This window comes from Falco rusticolus, chromosome 6 (assembly GCF_015220075.1).
Source record: "Falco rusticolus isolate bFalRus1 chromosome 6, bFalRus1.pri, whole genome shotgun sequence".
Taxonomy (NCBI): domain Eukaryota; kingdom Metazoa; phylum Chordata; class Aves; order Falconiformes; family Falconidae; genus Falco; species Falco rusticolus.
This window is the reverse complement of record NC_051192.1, coordinates 29,672,733-29,690,540: the sequence shown is the minus strand read 5'-3', so window position 1 is coordinate 29,690,540 and position 17,808 is coordinate 29,672,733. Positions and strand designations below refer to the sequence as shown.

Below are 17,808 nucleotides of genomic sequence, written 5' to 3'. Positions count from 1 at the left end.
TGCAGCTGCAGTTACCCTTGCCGCGAGTGACTGTGTTCGCTGTCTGGAGGGAGCGCAATATGTCTGGTTTGCATCAGGGGGTCTCCGTGGTTAGGCTTTGCACATTCAGCACATTGTTAGTGGACACACGCTTACTCTGTCAAGGCTTTGGAGCACATAAGAGAAAAAGCTCTGTTTGGCCCCTTGAGCTGAACAAAAAACTCTGTAGCTATAGCTAGAAAAGTGCTGTCCTGAGACAGTAAGTTCTCATGTCCGATGGTACTAGCACTTCTCCATCAATACTAGAAATACTTCGACTGACCCAATCCGGAAACAGCTTTGACACAACCATGCACAAATTCCTCCCATCTGTCGCCACAGAAATTATCTTGCATTTTGTGCTTCACAGCATTTCTCAATGTCATCCAGTTCTTGTTGCCTGATTATTTTAATCCTTCTTCCTACTGAGGGTGCCAAAGCTATTACTATGGTTTCTACACAAGACCAGTCTTCAGACCAAACTTTTGGGACCTCCATCAGCGAGCTCCTTATAGCAAGCTGTTTCTCTCAGCATATTGCCTTGTCCTTTATCCTCATTAGCCAGTTTCTTACCTAGCTTCCAGTCTTTATGGTGCTAATCCTGTTCCTCAGCTTAATTGATAATTTCCTACACTGCACCATACAAAAGCCTTACAGATTAGACCTACCGTTGGACTTTTGTCTACAAAAATCTGTTAATTTATCAGACAGACACTACATCTAGATTGGATGATTTACCTTTTGTGAACTAGGCTTCATTTTACCCAATTTTCCATTTATCTCCATGTCCCTAATCACTGCTCCCTGGTGTCTGCTTCTCATTTTAGTTTATTGCCTACTTCCCATACAATTCTTTCAACTGTCTATGTTCCCAAACTTGAAAGTATTCAGATTATTGTGTTCTGTTTCTACTTCTGATTTAGTAATTACCTTTTCTATTAACTATTGTGCATTGTCTTCATATTTAACTCTCATCCTTACTGAATGTGACAGAAGGTCCGGATTCATTTTGGTGCCAAACTAAAGGTTGTTCAATATTGGCCTCTGCTGTCTTTGCACACCAAAACTATTTCTTCTCTTCCTATACAAGAACTTTTTGCTGTTTGTTTCACTTTCTTCTTCATTGCCAAGCTTGGTTTATCATTTACAGCAGCTAGACTTAACCCCTTTTCTTTTTCACCTGCACAGTATCAGTTTGCTTTTGTGATTATTCTTTATTCCTCGTTTTCTCTCTCTTCAGTTCTAACACTTTTTTAAAAAGGATGGTTTGTCCAGCTGCATCTGGACCTCTCCCCTACACATTCTCCTCTTGTACTTAAGATATAAAATCTAGATTATTTTAAGTCAAAGCTATTTCAAATCTCCTTCAGACTGATTATGAATCTTTTAAACACCTGAAAGAACAGATACTGTTTCTTCTAAACTTAACACATGTAAGTGGTGGGGATAACTCCAGAAGTTTACTCCAGTTAATTCAGATAAGTTGCTTGGCAGCAGTGCCAATGACAAGCATCTATCCTGTATCATGGGTTTGAAAGCTTCCAGTTTAGTGGGAAGGGGGAGTTTAGGCAAAAAGAAGAGGCTTTTTGAAGACTTCTTAGCAGTTAATAAAATACCTTACTGCTTAGATTGAAAGCATGTAGAAGTGATGTCCTCTGAGTGACGTTATGTCTGCCTGTTGACCCATTCCTTCATTTTGGTAGGAAATAGAATGTAATTCGGATGCTTTAACCCTGTATATCATTGATTTGGCTGGTAGGAGGCATAACTGGAGTAAGCACTTCAATCTACTTAGTTAATCAAAACAGAAAAATTAATTAATTTCCAATTTTACCTATGTTTCTTCCCAGTTGCTCATGGACTATGTGGATGGCCAGGCATAACTCTTAACACACATCCTAAATACTCTACCTTCTTTTCTGGTAACTTCAGGAAACAAGGACTTACTCAATTCCATAAGAAATCTCCAATTTTATAATGCAGCTATTGCATTTAACCCTTACCGTTTGCTTTCAAAGACTATTCTGTCTACATCTCTAGGGGACTTCTAGCCTCTGTTTCCATATGCTAAGGTGGAAATAGCATTTAATTTGAAGAATCGCAATTTGAAAATCGAACATTTTCAGTAACATTTAAGCTTTTGAATGCAGCTGCTGCTTTGCTAATTCATGACTTTTTTTTGTTTGTTTGTTATCTCCCTTGGGTTGCAAATTATTGCCAAAGTATGTAGCGTGACACATTCATCGTACTCCCTTGTCTTCAAAAGTATGCTTGACTTGGGAAATGCTGAGGTTCTCATTGACTATCCCCCCCCCCCCCCCGCAGTAGTTATGAAACTTGGCCTCTTAGTCTTTGTTTTCGTATTCACTGAGTATCATTTAGAAAAATTATGTTGTTGGTAAGATCCAGCTCTTTCAATAGGAGAATGTCTTTGTTATGTTTTCTTGTCTTCACTTTTTCTTGTAATAAAGAAAAAGGCAGCGTTTATTACAGTATTTTTTGCTTTCTGCAGTTCATCCAAAAACTTGCTTGTTCTCTGTTGTTTATTTGTATTGCTCAACTCCCCAAATTTCCTTTTTCAGCCCATGCTCACGAGCACCTTTACAACCCATACACTTTTGTTGAAGATTTATCATTCTGGAGTTAATTATTTCCAATAACAGGAAGATTTCTGCTAATATGACTGCACTTTCATATTTGGTAAGAATTTTAAAGCACTTCACCTTTACCTTCCACATGACTTTTCACTCCTTTTTTCACAACACTGTTTATTTCCTTCAGAATGCAAGAATTAAACTTCATAATGTACTCTGTGGTATATTTAAGAGATCTTTGAACAACATTTTCCTTATATTGAAACACAATATAAGAAAGAACGAATATCCAAATATTAACTTCAAATGAAAATGACTGATGGCTGGGAGCCTTATGCTAAACATAAGGATATCGTTGCATTTTCCACCAGTACGATGTTGCTGCCTCATTTGGCTGCTGTAGTGCTTGTGTCTGGAGCATTGTTGAGTACAGGGGCAGAGGTGGGTACACAAGAGACTAGTGTTATAGCCTTTCTGACTGTGGTCAGCAGTGACTTCAAATTACATACAAAATGAAGCAGCATCCTGAATTACAGACCCACCCCGCAATTCCCTAACCATTGCACACTAGCTCCCTAAACACTGCTCCCCCTTATCTACCCCTGCTAAGAAAGCAGTGAAGACTGAGGGATGATGGACTCTATATTCTGCAAGGTGGTGAAAATTCAGGTCCCATGACAGTGAAGTGAATTAACTTCTTCAAGAAGTCAAAATATATTCCTGTTCATATATCTATGTTCAACTCATTCTCCAAAGATGATTCTTTGTTGAAGACACTGAAGAAGGAGTATTTCATAATAACTGAAAGCAATACTGACCCTCAGCATAACATCATCCATACAGAGAAATGGGAACTTACAGTCCTGTGGTTCCTTTTTGGGTTTTATAAAAAAAACCAAAACAACAGAAGAATCTAATAAGTTCCATGTGAGGACTTAAAACCTTTGTTCATGATTTTGTTTGAAAAATAACAACTTCTCACTATAAGGTAAGTAAACCACTTTCCCAGTGCCTTGTAGGTCAGAGCACTTAAGTGGTTCATTGCAAGCAAGTCTGACCATCCAATTAAGTAGATTACACAGGCAGGTATACTGTCTCTTTTCTTTCTCCGGGGACTGTCTGTGAACAGGCTGAGTTTACGCATTTATTTACTACAATTAACATTTACATTCTTTTTTCATTTCATGTTTTCTTTTGGGGAGCCAATATCAATTAGGCAATTTGCTGTTCAATATGACCAAAGGCAGAACTCAGTCACACAGTGGTGCTTTTCTCCCCCTGACTGGTCGGTCTGTCAGTACAAACTACTCCTTACTTCAGTCTGAAATTGGTTCTGTTTAGTGATTACATGAGTTTCAACTGGCTTCAAACACCTTTTATACAAACGAAACTTTACCTGCCTACCTACCTTATGCACATATTTAAAAAGAGTATAACCATGTCAAACCAAAAAGCTCTTTTGAAATTGCAAACAAAATTTTTAACATTTTAACACTTAAGCTATGCAGGAAGACGTGATACCATGACATGTCTCTTTTAATAAAAAAACCCCTTTTTGATTAAAAAGTTACACACGATAGGGAGGGAGAAGTGGAGAAAGAAAAGAAATATTATGACCAGATGATCATTGATAAAAAACCCCAAAAAACATACTATGAGGTGACAACCAGGTGTGGAGTAGCAAGGCACAGAACAGTGCTGTTGTCAGTAAACCCTGTCAAGCAGGCATTCACTAAGAATATTAAGAAATCTAAATTACATATTTAAGGGAATATAAACCCATGCATAGGTAGGTAGATCAGCTCCTGGCTGTTCTCTTGCTGTAATTATGAACTAGTTTCTGGTTAGGAAACCAAATTATTGTTCCATAATTAAAGAAAAGAAAAAAATTCTAAACTGAGATGCAAAATAGAAACTGAAGCTCTTTCAAGAACAGAAATCCTGCATTTGCTTCTATTATAAAACACCTATACCTGTTGTTCCTAAAATAAAGTATGCTTGCCGGAAATTCTGGCAACTGCTACTGCAGCTGTCAGGATTATCTCCATGGCAGATGTCTGGAAGCCTTAAAAGCTCCTTCTTGGGGTTCTGGGCTGCCTAATGCAGAACTGAGATTTGTTCTCTGGCTTACAGAATCCATGAGCTGTGTAACTTGTGTTTTCTTGTGCCCGAGATCTTCCAACTGAGATCTGAAAACATTGGAAAATGTGTGCTGCTGCAACCTCATAGATGAATGGGCAAAACAACAGTCGGGGACTGAGAATTGCCGGCTTGTGTTTCCTTGGGAGCATACTGAAAACAGGAGGTTTTCACTTTGCATTGCTGTTTTGATAACTAGGCATTTCCAACAAAAACGTATTTTGATACAAAACTCCTAACCAGTTGTGTTGTGAGCAGTCTTCTAACATGTGACAACCCCCCCCAAAAAAAATTAAAAAAAAAATCCCAAGCTAAAAGCTTTGAAAACAATCTACAAGACTTGAAATTTATGATAAGCTAGTGTCTGAAGAAATCTAATTGATATTGAAGCTTTCATTGTAACTTCTGCAATACAAATGCCGCATCTTTTATGCTCTTTTTGACATCTCCAAAACAGTGAGTATCCATGTTTCACTATTCATGCTTTGTAACTAATGAAACTATTGCAAGATAACACTGTGAAAGGAAGAGATATCCTTTTAACAATGCAGTATTTTCACAAAGCTGCCATATCTGTGCTGTGTTGTTAAAAATCTACTGTCAGACTGTGCAACATCTTGTAAGAGTCATTTAATTTTCCAGCTTCTATACTTTTTTGTATTTTTACTTCACAGCACTTTTAGTGTACAGCATCCTGCACCCTCAGACAAAGGGTGAGCAGATGTGGCCTTTTCTGTCACAGGAATATATATTCAAGTGTGACCAAAGACACACCTAGACTCCTACGTGACTCTTTTTTTTGATGTAATGGGAAGACGGTTATCTGCACCCTTCCATTGGTGGGACTCTGCTGTTAGAATTAGCAAGGAAAAGTCATTTTTAGAAACATCAGTAAGTGTCAGCAAGTGAGGTTTCAGCTAGCATTATTTCACACTTTTGGTGCTAAAAGGTTTTGAGGATCATGTTTATCTGTGTATCCAAGTCCTTTGTCACAGACACTGTCCACCATTCTGAATCATGATATATGACTTCCTTAATTTATTATGAAATATATGCATTTTCTTCATTTGGAAATTGCTACTCTATCTAGAAAGTCTGCATTTTTATAGCTGCATCTTGGATAAAATAATGAATGAATTTTCCAAGGCAGAATATAATTGATTGTACTTGGCTTGCTAGGTAATGATATAATATGGTGTGACTCGACCTGCTGGTGCAGAACACAATCAGTATGCATGCTCTAGCTGGTGGAAAACATAAAATAAACTGCTTAGATTATTTAGTGAGAACTCAATTTGCTTGAATGACTAAAGCACAACATACGGCTTTCAAATGAAAAGTATGAAGTTTAAAAAAATCACATAAAAATAAAGCTAAGGCTGAGAATAAAATGTAAAAAAGAATACCTCCTAAGCAAAACCCAGCTGAAGTTATACAAAAGTTCCAACCCTATACACCCAGAGAGCTGGCCCTTTATTTCCCAGCACTACTGGTGTCAGTGTATCCATGACAAAGAATGGCTATCACGGGCTCTGACAGGGCAAGGACAGTCCTGTTACTCAGAACATTAAACTTCCTCCATGCTATGCCTAGACATCCCTCTACAAAGCACATCTCGCACTTGTAACATATCCTACTGTCTGGTTCCAAAGCTGTTTACCGTCATGCCTATCTACAGAAAGCATGGGTGAAACCAGCCAGCGCAGGAGCAGGAGCCCCTTGGCTCTGCTGCACAGGCTCATTCCCTGCGCTGGGGCCAGGGCACTGGGGGCTCCTGACTGTGTGGGGTGGGACAGAGCTTTATGCAGGCTGGCTTTTGTACTCCTGGACCACTGAGGTTCATGGAACAAAGAAATCAAGGCAAAGTTCAAATCAAAAGATGAGTTTGAAAGACAAGAGGTTAAGATGAATATGATAGTAGAGGATAACGTAACAACAACAACAATGATGATGATGATGATGATGATAATAATTAGTTAAGTTTTAGGACTGATGGCCTTTGTTTTTCAAAGCAGGACATAATAGTGCTTAAGAAGAAGGTGAAATGAGAAAAGATAGCTAGGAAAATTTAAAATATAAAAATTTTATAAAATGTATCAATATGGTGAAATTTTTAAAAAAGGATTGAAGATACAGAGTTGTATACTTAAATGCTATGACAGTGGCCAACATTCAGCCACCAAAGAGGCCAGACACAGTTCCCCATCCACTGGAATATTTGGAATCAATTACTGATTACAGAAGAACTAAAAGGAGAACTTTTATTTGAAGGGTACAGATAATTTTAAGAATGACGCACTACAGTCTAGTCATCAATCTATGACTATATGAAAAAAATGAAAGTCATAAATCATTACATTTTAATACAATAACACCTTGAACAATTAACATATTTAACTGCAAGTATATCACCAGAGCTGTGTCAAACATACTGTATTTCTTTGTAGCTTCTATGGGCCTGGGAACCGTTCAATGCACTACAAAGATACCTGCATACGGGGTAAGAATATAAGTGCAGCTGTTTATAAACTCACTGTCCTGCATATCATGATGTTGCAAGTCTGTATTGTAAAAAAAATGAAATGCTAACGAATCAAAATACTTCAAACACAATCTTCTTCTTAGTTTGGTCTCAGAGGCTCTAGAGCACAGTTAAACTCATTTCCTGCAGTTTCCATGGATTTTCATAGATTTACTCCTATAGGTGCAATAAACCTGTCTGGTAATAAAAGTAGCAGCACAGGGCAAAAATCATAACTGTTTCTTGAAAGCCTCATAAAATTATATTCTGCAAGGGGCACTAAACCACTCAGTTGATCCTAATTCAGCATAAAACCATTTGCTTCCCAGAGAAGTGGGGCTGTGCCCATTGGCCAGTGCAGCCAGAAGCAGAAGGAGCTGCATATCTGATGGAGACATACAGCTGGGCTGGGAATGAAACAGCTTTTTAGAAGCTGGAAAACAAGCAAGTGTACACAGTCTTAGGAGGGGAATTAATTTAGATCATTTAATGTTAACATATTAGACTTCATTATTGAGTGCAAGTCGCACATTTCACAGTTCTAATTCCTCATATAAAATGATAGCAGATAGTAAACCACAAAGAAAAGGAGGAGGTGATCTGACTAAGGATAAAACCACGATAACTAAAGAAATAAGCAGATAACTAAGTGGGTTTTTAAATCTAGATGATCTCTGAATATAGTCTCTCTTTTCAAATTTGTTCTGCAACCTAAGTTTGAAGGGTATGAAAGGAGACACTGACAGCTTGGGAAACTGATGCTACATTTCAAGTAAAGGCCCTTCCAGAAATCCCTGACAAAGGTCATCTCCTCATCAGCACTTCAGCTGGGAAGAACAAAGGAGAGACACACATGAGTTATACAGATTGCAGGCTGAGTACAAACCACAAAGGAAAAGCAGTGATGAAAAATGTAAATACAGTTTTACCATCTATGGGGTAACAGGCTTTCTGGAGAAATGGAGAGACAAGAGCATTGCACCAGGTGCTGGAGGGACCTTTCCTACTTCTCAGGTTGAAGGGACAATCTCATGAAGGATGAAATCCAACCAGATGAGGTGCAGAGAAGGGCTTGCTCTGATTAGTAAACTAGGGGCTGAGAGAGGATATGACTGTTGTCTGTTAATGTACTAATGGAGTAAAATGCTACGGAGACAGGGGCATTCTTCATACTAAGTGATACTCTTGGCAGAAAAATGAGTGGGACAAAACCAGCCACAAGTAAATTTATGCTAGAAATAAGAAGGTTTGTAATTGTTAGAGTAACAGTCTCCCAAGCAAAGCAGTGGAGGTAAAAAACCTAAACAGGTTGAAGTAAGAGTTCGATAAGAGTTTATGAAGAATACTGCATGATACAGTTAACCATAGGAGAATGAGATTTTCAGTTTTCTAATCAGATGAGTAAGGGGCAGAAGGGACCACCAGCTACATCAGAGGTGGAACTCAACCAGTGTATCAGCACAGATGATGAGGCCTTGCTTTCAACCAAGAAACCTTCCAGTTCTGAGCCTTCCCTTCCTGAGCATTTTTTCAGAACAGGTCTTAAGGGGAGGCCAGGGTGCCACCGGGGTTGAGGGCTGACATGCACTTACTGTAGAAAAAGAGGGCATCAATGAGGTTGAAAATTATGCGACCTCTACATTGTGTTCTCAGTCAAATTTTTGTTGCTATACTTGCTTTTCTTCTGTCTGCAAAATTCTTAAAGCCATAAAACCAAACCAAAATGCAATAGCAAGGAACAATTTTGTGTTAGACTGAAGCTTTGAATTTTCACTGTCTTGTTCAGATTAATTCAGGTACCATTAGTATCACAAAGTCTGATTTGAGTTGGTTAGCTATTCAGAATTTTAATGCTTTCATTTATCTAACACTCCTTTGGGCCACTATTTTAGCTATCAAGTAACCTTCTTTTATGAATAAATGATGGTACAAAGCAATCACCTCCAGCACCTTGATGCTACTTTCATATGATGGACACTGTGGGGGATACTTGTGAATAATGAAGTGCCATTCCTTGTAACTGGAGAGCAAATGTGTGCCTGTACAACACAATGTTTTAAATATTAGAGGACCTGAGAGGTAAAAGTTTAACGTCAACACAAATCTGCTGTATATTTTGGCATTTACACTACCAGGCAAGCCATTGGTTTAGCTAACAAGAAAGGTTTAATTCATGGACAAACTATAAATTCAGAATCAGTATGAATGAAACACCTTGTTCCCGGGCAAAAAAGTCTATGGGATTTTTGGAAAAGCCTTTCCCTTTATGCTGCCACCCTGGGTCTGGTTACAGCTGTTGAAAGTTATCTCTGATAAATAAAATTAAATTAGTGAAACAGTTTCTGACCAACAGGTACTCAAATCTTAAAACTAGTAACAACAAGACCAAAATGAGCTCTCTTTAAAAACTACAAATCATAAAATAGAATTGGTTTTGGTGTGGGAAGCCTGAAGTATTAAAAATAAAAAAATCTGCTCTTTTACGGTGTAGATCTAACAAAGTTTGGAGGGTTGTTTTGTTTCATTGTTCTGCATTGATGTTTCTTCAGGCATACTGCTGCTACCCAAACACATCTCTCATTTCCACATACCTTGTAGTGGAAGAGGAATAATCCACAGAAAAGGCTGTAGAGGTCAGCCGTGAGGAGGGAGAGGTTGACGGCTGTAGCACTGGTTTTCTTTATGACCACTGGCATAAAGCTGTAGAGGCCAAACATACAGGCACTAAAGCCAACATACAACAAACCTGCAGAAGAGAAACAAGAAGCAAAGTGACCTTTCATAGCCTGCAGAAATGGCTCGCATTGGGAGGAAAAAGGCTGTGTTTTTAGAAAAGAATAATGCTTTTTCAAAGAAACATGGGATCAAATTATTAAGGTACACACATATATATATAGAGAGACTAAAACCATAATTCTAAATATATAAGAAAACCAGTGAAAATCATATCAGCAGTGAGCAGGAGGTCTTTCCTCTGTGGTCCCCATAATATCAGCACTGTTTTAAATCGGTGTCTTATAAGTGCATACCTCAAGTCCAACATAAATTTGGATTAAATGATGCATTCAGATACCTCAAATCTAGTCTCTTAAGGAGCCGAATGTCTCCAACACCACCTGAGTTCATCTGAATGGGATAGAGCACACAATAGCTTCCTGGGAATGGACCCACAAAATGAACGCAACACTATTTGCAGAGGAGTTAATGAGCCAATGGATGAACGCATGAGGACAGCACTCAGGTGATAGAGGTCCTAGTCCTATTTTACCAACAAACCTGACAAATTGCTTCACAGTTTTGCACCTCTCTTCTTCTGCCCCTTTTTGTCTGCCTTCTTTAATAAAGCTTTCTGGAGTTGAGACTCTTTCTTGCTACATGTTTACAGAGTGCCTTACACAAATTGGATTGTTAGATGCTAATATAATAAAAATACATTACAGTAAAAATCTAATTTAATTTAAAAACCTAAATAACTTACTAGGAAAAAATTCATTGCTTCAATTATTACTTGATAAATCCCAAGGCAAATTAATCAATATGAAGTTAAAAAACCAGCAAACACTTCACTCATCTGCTCTCATGTAAATGATACTTCTTAGGCTGCGGTATGCTGCAGAATTCCCAGCTGATATGCGCACGAGCCTAAATTTAGATTCACACCAGCTCTTCAGAGCATGTTGTTGTTGACTAAAACTTGCAGAAAATCTGATTGCCCGAGTCCTGAAAAGAATTAGAAGGTGGGAGGAGCCTGTATGTTTTGTATCTGTTTGTGAATCCACTTAGTTAACAACTCTTTAGGAAAGCTATCTAAAGGACAAGATCAGCTGTGACAGTTTGAGTCCCTTGGAAGCATCTGAATGGAAGGGTACATCAATCCGAAACAAACACAGCAGTCACAATATGTCAGTGTCCGTATATCAATTGTTATGGCATGATAATGAATTGGAATTTATATTCAGAATATGGATAATATTGAGAAGAACTGCTTTTACTAACCCGTAACAGATTTTTAAGGTATTGTATATGGGTATATGCATTGCATATGGGTAACAACAGAATCAGTCTTAGGCAGCACCTGAAAGAATCACTTTATGCAAACTGCAACTCTTACGTAGTAGGTAAATGATTGCATCAAATGCAGTGTAGTTTTTGTCAATGAGAAACTGTTTGCATACATGAGCATTACAACAGCTTTTCTTCCAGGTTTCAATCAAGAACAAGTCAGGCGCAAAAGTCATTCTGGACCCAAAGTCAGCATTCTCAAAGTACAGTCTGCAAATCACCAGCTGGTCCACTGAGGCCCTCTGAGTTTGGATTTACCACACATATCCGGGTGCTTTGCTGGGTTCTGCTCTCAATTGACAGCACAATTTTATGGTATTGCCTTGGTGTTCACATTCTTCGGCAGCCAACTTCATACCTTTCACAGGCTGCTTTTCCAAAGGGCATTCCAGTTACAGTGGAAAATTGCTTAAACTGTAGCTGTCCTATCAGAGGTGATTGTAAAGTAGCATTTCATTTACACCTTAAAATACATGTAATACTCACCAGCTGGATGGCATTTAGTGGTGACAAAAAACAAACTGGAAATAACATCATATGATTTTCAGATATTGCCTCTTAGAGGGCCAGTCTTCTGATTAAAAATATGTTTTAAGTCAAAGGCTTGGGCCTCAGTTTCTTTGGGTACCCCTGCAGTGCAAATGGCAGCCTTGGGAATCGCCACTAGTGCTGCAGTCGCAGGTGCTGGGATCCACATCTAACCAGGCACTGGGTCACCAGCACCAACTGCCTGTAGCAGGTACTGGAAGGAAGCAACCTGGCAAGTCAGGAGGTGCTTTTCTAACAACTTGCTGATCAGCTGGTCTGTGTTAAACCCTGAGAAGTTCATCATCCTAACTGTTTGCTTTCACATGTGCTGGCATTGTCCTAACTGAAGGCTTAACATGCATGAAGGCAGCCGTGGGTGGGATTCATTCCACCTAACTCTGGACACATACTGAGGGTTGGTGGTCAATGAAGAGACTGGGAAATGTAAGGGTGCATATGACAATCTTTTAAGATCAGCCTCTTTAAGACACCACCTTTAGTATAGTAGGATTTGTGCCATGCCTGTTTATTGATGCTGATGATAAAGAGAGTCTATTTATATAAATCAGATGTCCACATCCCAGGTATGTAAAGCTGGTGGAAGGAATCCCATCTTGTCTGTCAGTGTACACCCTGATGGGTAAGGTCACCAGTTCTGCCTGGTTAGGTGTGAATGCCTCATAAGTGTCTGAACTGGGCACTTAGGCTCATAGGATTGTGGGGTGATTCAAGCTGGAAAGGAACTCACAGGTCTCTAGTTCAAACCTTGCTCAAAACCAGACCAAGTTGCTCAGGACTTTTCCCAGCCTGGTCTTGAACCCTCTGAGGATGAGAACTACACAACCTCTTTGGGAAACCTACTCCACTGCCTGCCTGTCCTCAGTGTGAAGATTTTCCTTTTATCCAGTCTGAATTCACTCTCATTTCAGCTTCTGCCTGTCGCCTCTCACTCCCCTGCCATGCTCTGTTGTGAAGACCTTGGCTCTGTCCTTTTGATAACCTCCCTGTAGGTAACTCCTCAAAGCCGCCTCTCTCTTAAGAAAGACACAGAACTACTGGAGAGGGTCTAGTGGAGGGCTATGAAGATGATTAGAGGACTGGAGCATCACCCCTGTGAGGAAAGGCTGAGAGAGCTGGGGCTGTTCATCCTGGAGAAGACTCAGAGAGGATCTTACCAATGTCAACAAATATCTTAAGGGCAACTGCCAAGAGGATGGGGCCAGGCTCTTTTCAGTGGTGCCCAGCAACAGGACAAGGGGCAACAGACACAAACTACAGCACAGGAAGTTCCATCTGAATATGAGGAAGAACTTTACTTCAAGGGTGACAGAGCCTTCGAACAGGCTGCCCAGAGAGGTTTTGGAGTTTCCTCTGGAAACATTCAAAACCCACCTAGATGTAATTCTATGCAACCTGCTCTAGGAGAACCTGCTTTAGCAGGGGGTTGGACTTGATGATCTCCAGAGGTCACTTCCAACCCTGACCATTCTGTGATTCTCTTCTACAGGCTGAACAAGTCCCAGTCCTTCAGTATTTCCCCACTTCTCTTAAGACTAGGCATCTTCATACAGATGGGCAGGATCTGCCCCCAGGGACTGCTCTAAAGTAGCCCCAGTACCACTAGGACTAACATGCCTTTGGAACTTCTGCCTTTAGCTCCTGAGCATGCTGGTTGAATGTTGCATGTTTTAGCCTTTGTGTTTTTACTCCAACAGCTATCATTCCATTGGGATGAAACTGAATTTGTTATGATTTTAATACTGTCTTCTTGGAATAAAGACCATTCAGAAATATTCAAACCCTCTGTAACAAAGGACACTTCCTTGGAGATTCAAATGGCTTTTCGCTTAAATAAAACTGATGTTAGTTTGTTTGTTGTTATTTAATCTATCACTCTACAAAACCTGTCACAGTCTCATATGAAACCATTCACTCAGAACAGTATAATGATTCTCCTTTCAGTCAGGTTGCCTGTAAGTATTAATACTTAAACCTTCAAGGATTCAAACAGAGCTACACTGATTTATACTAAGTGTACTAAGATGATGCTATGTATCGGGGGAATTTCCAAAATTAGAACCAGGAGGGCCACAGCCTGTTTTAAACATGATAGACATAACAGATTGGCTTTAGATCTTTATATTAAAAAATCACTTGCATTTTACATCAGTTGAAAGGTAGCTAATCCATTCTTAATAGCACAATTATGGCAGATGGCAACAGGCCACCCTGAGATATTTATTAGGTTGCCTGCTGTGACTTTATCACTACCATTCAGAGGGCTGATGATTTAACTCTGCTGGACTGTAGGTTTGAGTCTGTCACAGCGGATAACTATTCAGGACAAGGCTGTGAACACCCTGGCATAGATTTGTCAATCACTACTTGACAACCTTGTATCACTGCCAATGCAATTGAAAGCACACCGAGTGCAGTGTAAGCCAGGGAAGAACACAGAACTACACATAACTGTCACCATTTGATCCGTGTTCAACTACACTGCATTTCCAATGATTGCTCTAACACAACAAGTACATATCTATGATGCTCTTGCTAAGATGAGATGATCTCCTCTTTATGAGGAGACTCATATAGGGACTCTTCAGAATTAGCGACTAACTTTCAATGACATTTTAATGGCACGACAGACCAAGTAAGACTTTATTTTAATAGCGCGTTTCACCAATACTGAGTTACAACAGAACTCCCATGGTAGCATGTATGACATTTACATGGGTAGTAGATAATTCACTATGACCACTGCTAGTTCCATCAGTACCAGATTAATTATGTCCCTGAGCTCCTTATTATGAAGTATAAACAAATACTGATGCAATTATGCTAATTATCTCAGATTAAAGAAGGCAAATACACTTATAGTACGCAGTTGAGTATGTTTCTCCATGGATACTTTAAATTGACTTGTCATTTAGCTTTACAGCTCAACCGTCAAATGTCCAAGACTTTTAAGTGCATGCAGTGTTTTGCGAAAGACGCGCTGCCTTTATTAAGGTTTATAATGATGAGAAGAAATTCTGAATTAAGGAAAACACAGTGTATTCCAGAACTTCTATCACCTGTCCTCCGGGATTCCCTACATAACCAGTTGCCTTTGCACACCTCTGAGCTATCATTTTGATGCTCATTCTGAAACTAAGCAACAAGCTATTGTCAATGGTTTGCCAAAGCTTGAATCCCCTGCTAAGTACATCAGCTCTACACTATTAGTATTCTTTTATTTCTTCTATTGTCATAAATAGTAAAAGAGTGATTACAGGGGCTCTGCAAAATGTTGTTTTGCTTTTAAGGCAAATAATTTGTCGGACTAATTAGAAGGGAGTCTTAGATCATAAACTCAGCTTCCAAATTGAAATGGGAAAATGCAATCCACTGCATCGCAAAACACCATAAAAGCTTCATTGTGCACAATGCTACCTAAACTTGTCTAAAAGACACATCTGCTATGCTCCACCAAGACTACTTGGAAAGCAATTAACCATTTGTATACAGAAATGCTCCCCTTGGAAATGAGTTTATGAGGCTATAATATGCACTGCAAGTACGTTTTTGGGTTTGGTTGTGTTTTTTTATGTTAGGTTCCATTTTCTTTCTTTGGCATTCATTGAAAAGGTTTGGCTCTTAATGACTACCTCATTAATTTGTCCCAGTGTTGCATTGAATCTTAGAACTGGAACCCCATTATTGTTTTACTTCACGGCTGTCTGAATAATTATCTTATGGCATTCATATGCTTAACCTAATGGCGCAAGGAAAGCATAATATGGCAATGGAAGGACAGATCATTTAAGAAAGGTCGAGGTATGGAGTTCAACCTTTGGCAGTAACTGGCGGCAAAGTCACAAACATTGGCTCCTGTGAAAATTTGTGCCTGCCTCCCCAAACATTGCTTGTCTCCACGCTTCCTTCAGCAACTATCTTCAATGAGGTAAAGTCTTTTCTTACCTATTTGCCAATCCCAGGGAACTTTCAACAGCTCTTTGTGTTCCATGATTGCCCTATAAGAGAAGAGAAGGCAAAATTTCATGGAAGAGAACAGAAGTTAAATCACCGCTACCCATTCAATTCAAATGCTGGACACAACAACATGAATAACCTTATAACAAAAAATCTCTGTAGGAACCAAATGCAATCAGACTTTGCTAATCCACTCTGGCATCATCCCTGTGCCTGTGAATCTGAACGATCTTCAGGGCAGTAATCAGACATGATAGGGTACAATTTCCGCTGGTTTATTTCCAGCTCTCCATATACCAAAGTGCTCACCCCCTATATGTTCAATCCTCTTGTACTCTTCTGACTTAATATTCTGAAAGCTTTTGAATTTTAATGATTAATGAGGTATCTGAGTTATTGACCCTTCAGAGCAGCTCTGCAGTGTCAAATAAATAGGTGTTACAGTCTGGCTTTGGGGAGAAAGAATACTGTGATTAGTTACACGGTGAGAGATCAAATAGTCACAGCAATGAAAGTCACAAAACAAAGGATGGGACAAGCTGCAAAAGTCCACTTTCAACATTGAATAAGTATTGCATTGTACATTAGCATCAAAATTCCAGGTCCTGAAAATTTTAAGGTGTCAACAAGTCAGCTCTTCCCATTCCAGGCAAACATACCCTTGGAGATTAGGTATCTCACCAGCTAGGTCTTCACTTAGCTAATCACCCTCTGATCTGTGATTTCCATATAACTCCTGCTGTGCAGAACTCTGCATGCTAGTCTGGACAATATTTTAAACAAGTATATAACACGACATTACACAGATTGAAAAACAAAGTACCTAGTACAAAAGGTGGCATGTGGAAGAGCAAGCATAATAGTAAAACTGCAGGAACTGAATGACTTCCACATTAATCTGGTCTAGAAAGTTGCATCCTGGAAATTCTAATTTTCTTGCTGCTGATGTGTGGCAAATTTAATACTGTGTACAGAATAATAAGATTATTTTGTCTGCAAAATAACTAAATTATAAGTGTCTTTGCATGCATAAGGCATATGTCTCTTTTATCAGTAATTCCTGAAGAATATCATGAAAACAAACTGCAATGTCTCTTGTTCTGGCAAATGAATTTTGATATAAATGTAATGCAGGAACATTGCTTTCATAGTATTGCCTATCTGATACAAAATAAGCATAAAACAATATGCTGTGGTCTGTGATTCATTATGACCTGCGAAACAAAGGGGGGCAAAACCAACTTTGTCAGAAGTTGCCATTTAGTGATGCCAGAGTCACTGAAGAATAGGAACCACAATGATCTTTGAAAGGCTGTGGTGACTGGAGGAGGTCACTGATGACTGAAAAGAGACAAATGCAACATCCAGTTTCAAAAAGAGCAAAAACTATAGCCGACAGCCTTATGCTAACCTTTGGGAAGATTATGAAGCAAATCTTCTAGAAGCCATTTGCAGGAAATGAGGACATGATTGGAAAAAGCCAGCATAGACTTCTCAAGAGCAAACCATATCTGACCAAACTGACTGCCTTCTATGATGAGATGACTGGCTCAGTAAATAAAGGAGAGGGAATGGATGAAAGGATGAGGTGTAACATACCTTGACTTTAGCAAAGTTTCCAACACAAGGTAGTCTGAAGAAAAGGGCCAAGAGAAACCTCGTGAAGTTCAAGAAAAGTAAATCTGAATTCCTGCACCTGGGGTGGAATAACCACATGCAACAGTATGGGCTGGGAGCTGACTGGACAGAAAGCTGCTTTTTAGAATTAAACCTTGGAGTCCTGCTGGACAAAATCCTGAATGTAAGTCAGCAATATGTCCTTCAGCAGAGACGGCCAACAGCATCCTGGGCTCTGTTAGTAAGAGTCTGGCCACCAAGTTGAAGGACACGATTTGTGAGACAGCAGCTGGAGTACTGTATCCAATTTTGGCCTGGCCAGAATAAGACACATCGACAAACTGGAGTACAACT

General features: G+C 39.3%; 1 protein-coding gene across 1 annotated transcript in view; it reads right to left on the bottom strand.

Annotated features, from left to right (window-relative positions):
* The window catches only part of SLC35F1 (solute carrier family 35 member F1), a 253,858-nt gene that overhangs the window by 12,799 nt on the left and 223,251 nt on the right, over positions 1-17,808 (bottom strand). Inside the window, exons 6-7 of the mRNA XM_037392937.1 lie at positions 15,826-15,878; positions 9,864-10,018 (exon numbers count right to left, since the gene is read on the bottom strand). Of these exons, the coding sequence (XP_037248834.1) occupies positions 9,864-10,018; positions 15,826-15,878 (208 nt within the window). The remainder of the gene's footprint in view (positions 1-9,863; positions 10,019-15,825; positions 15,879-17,808) is intronic.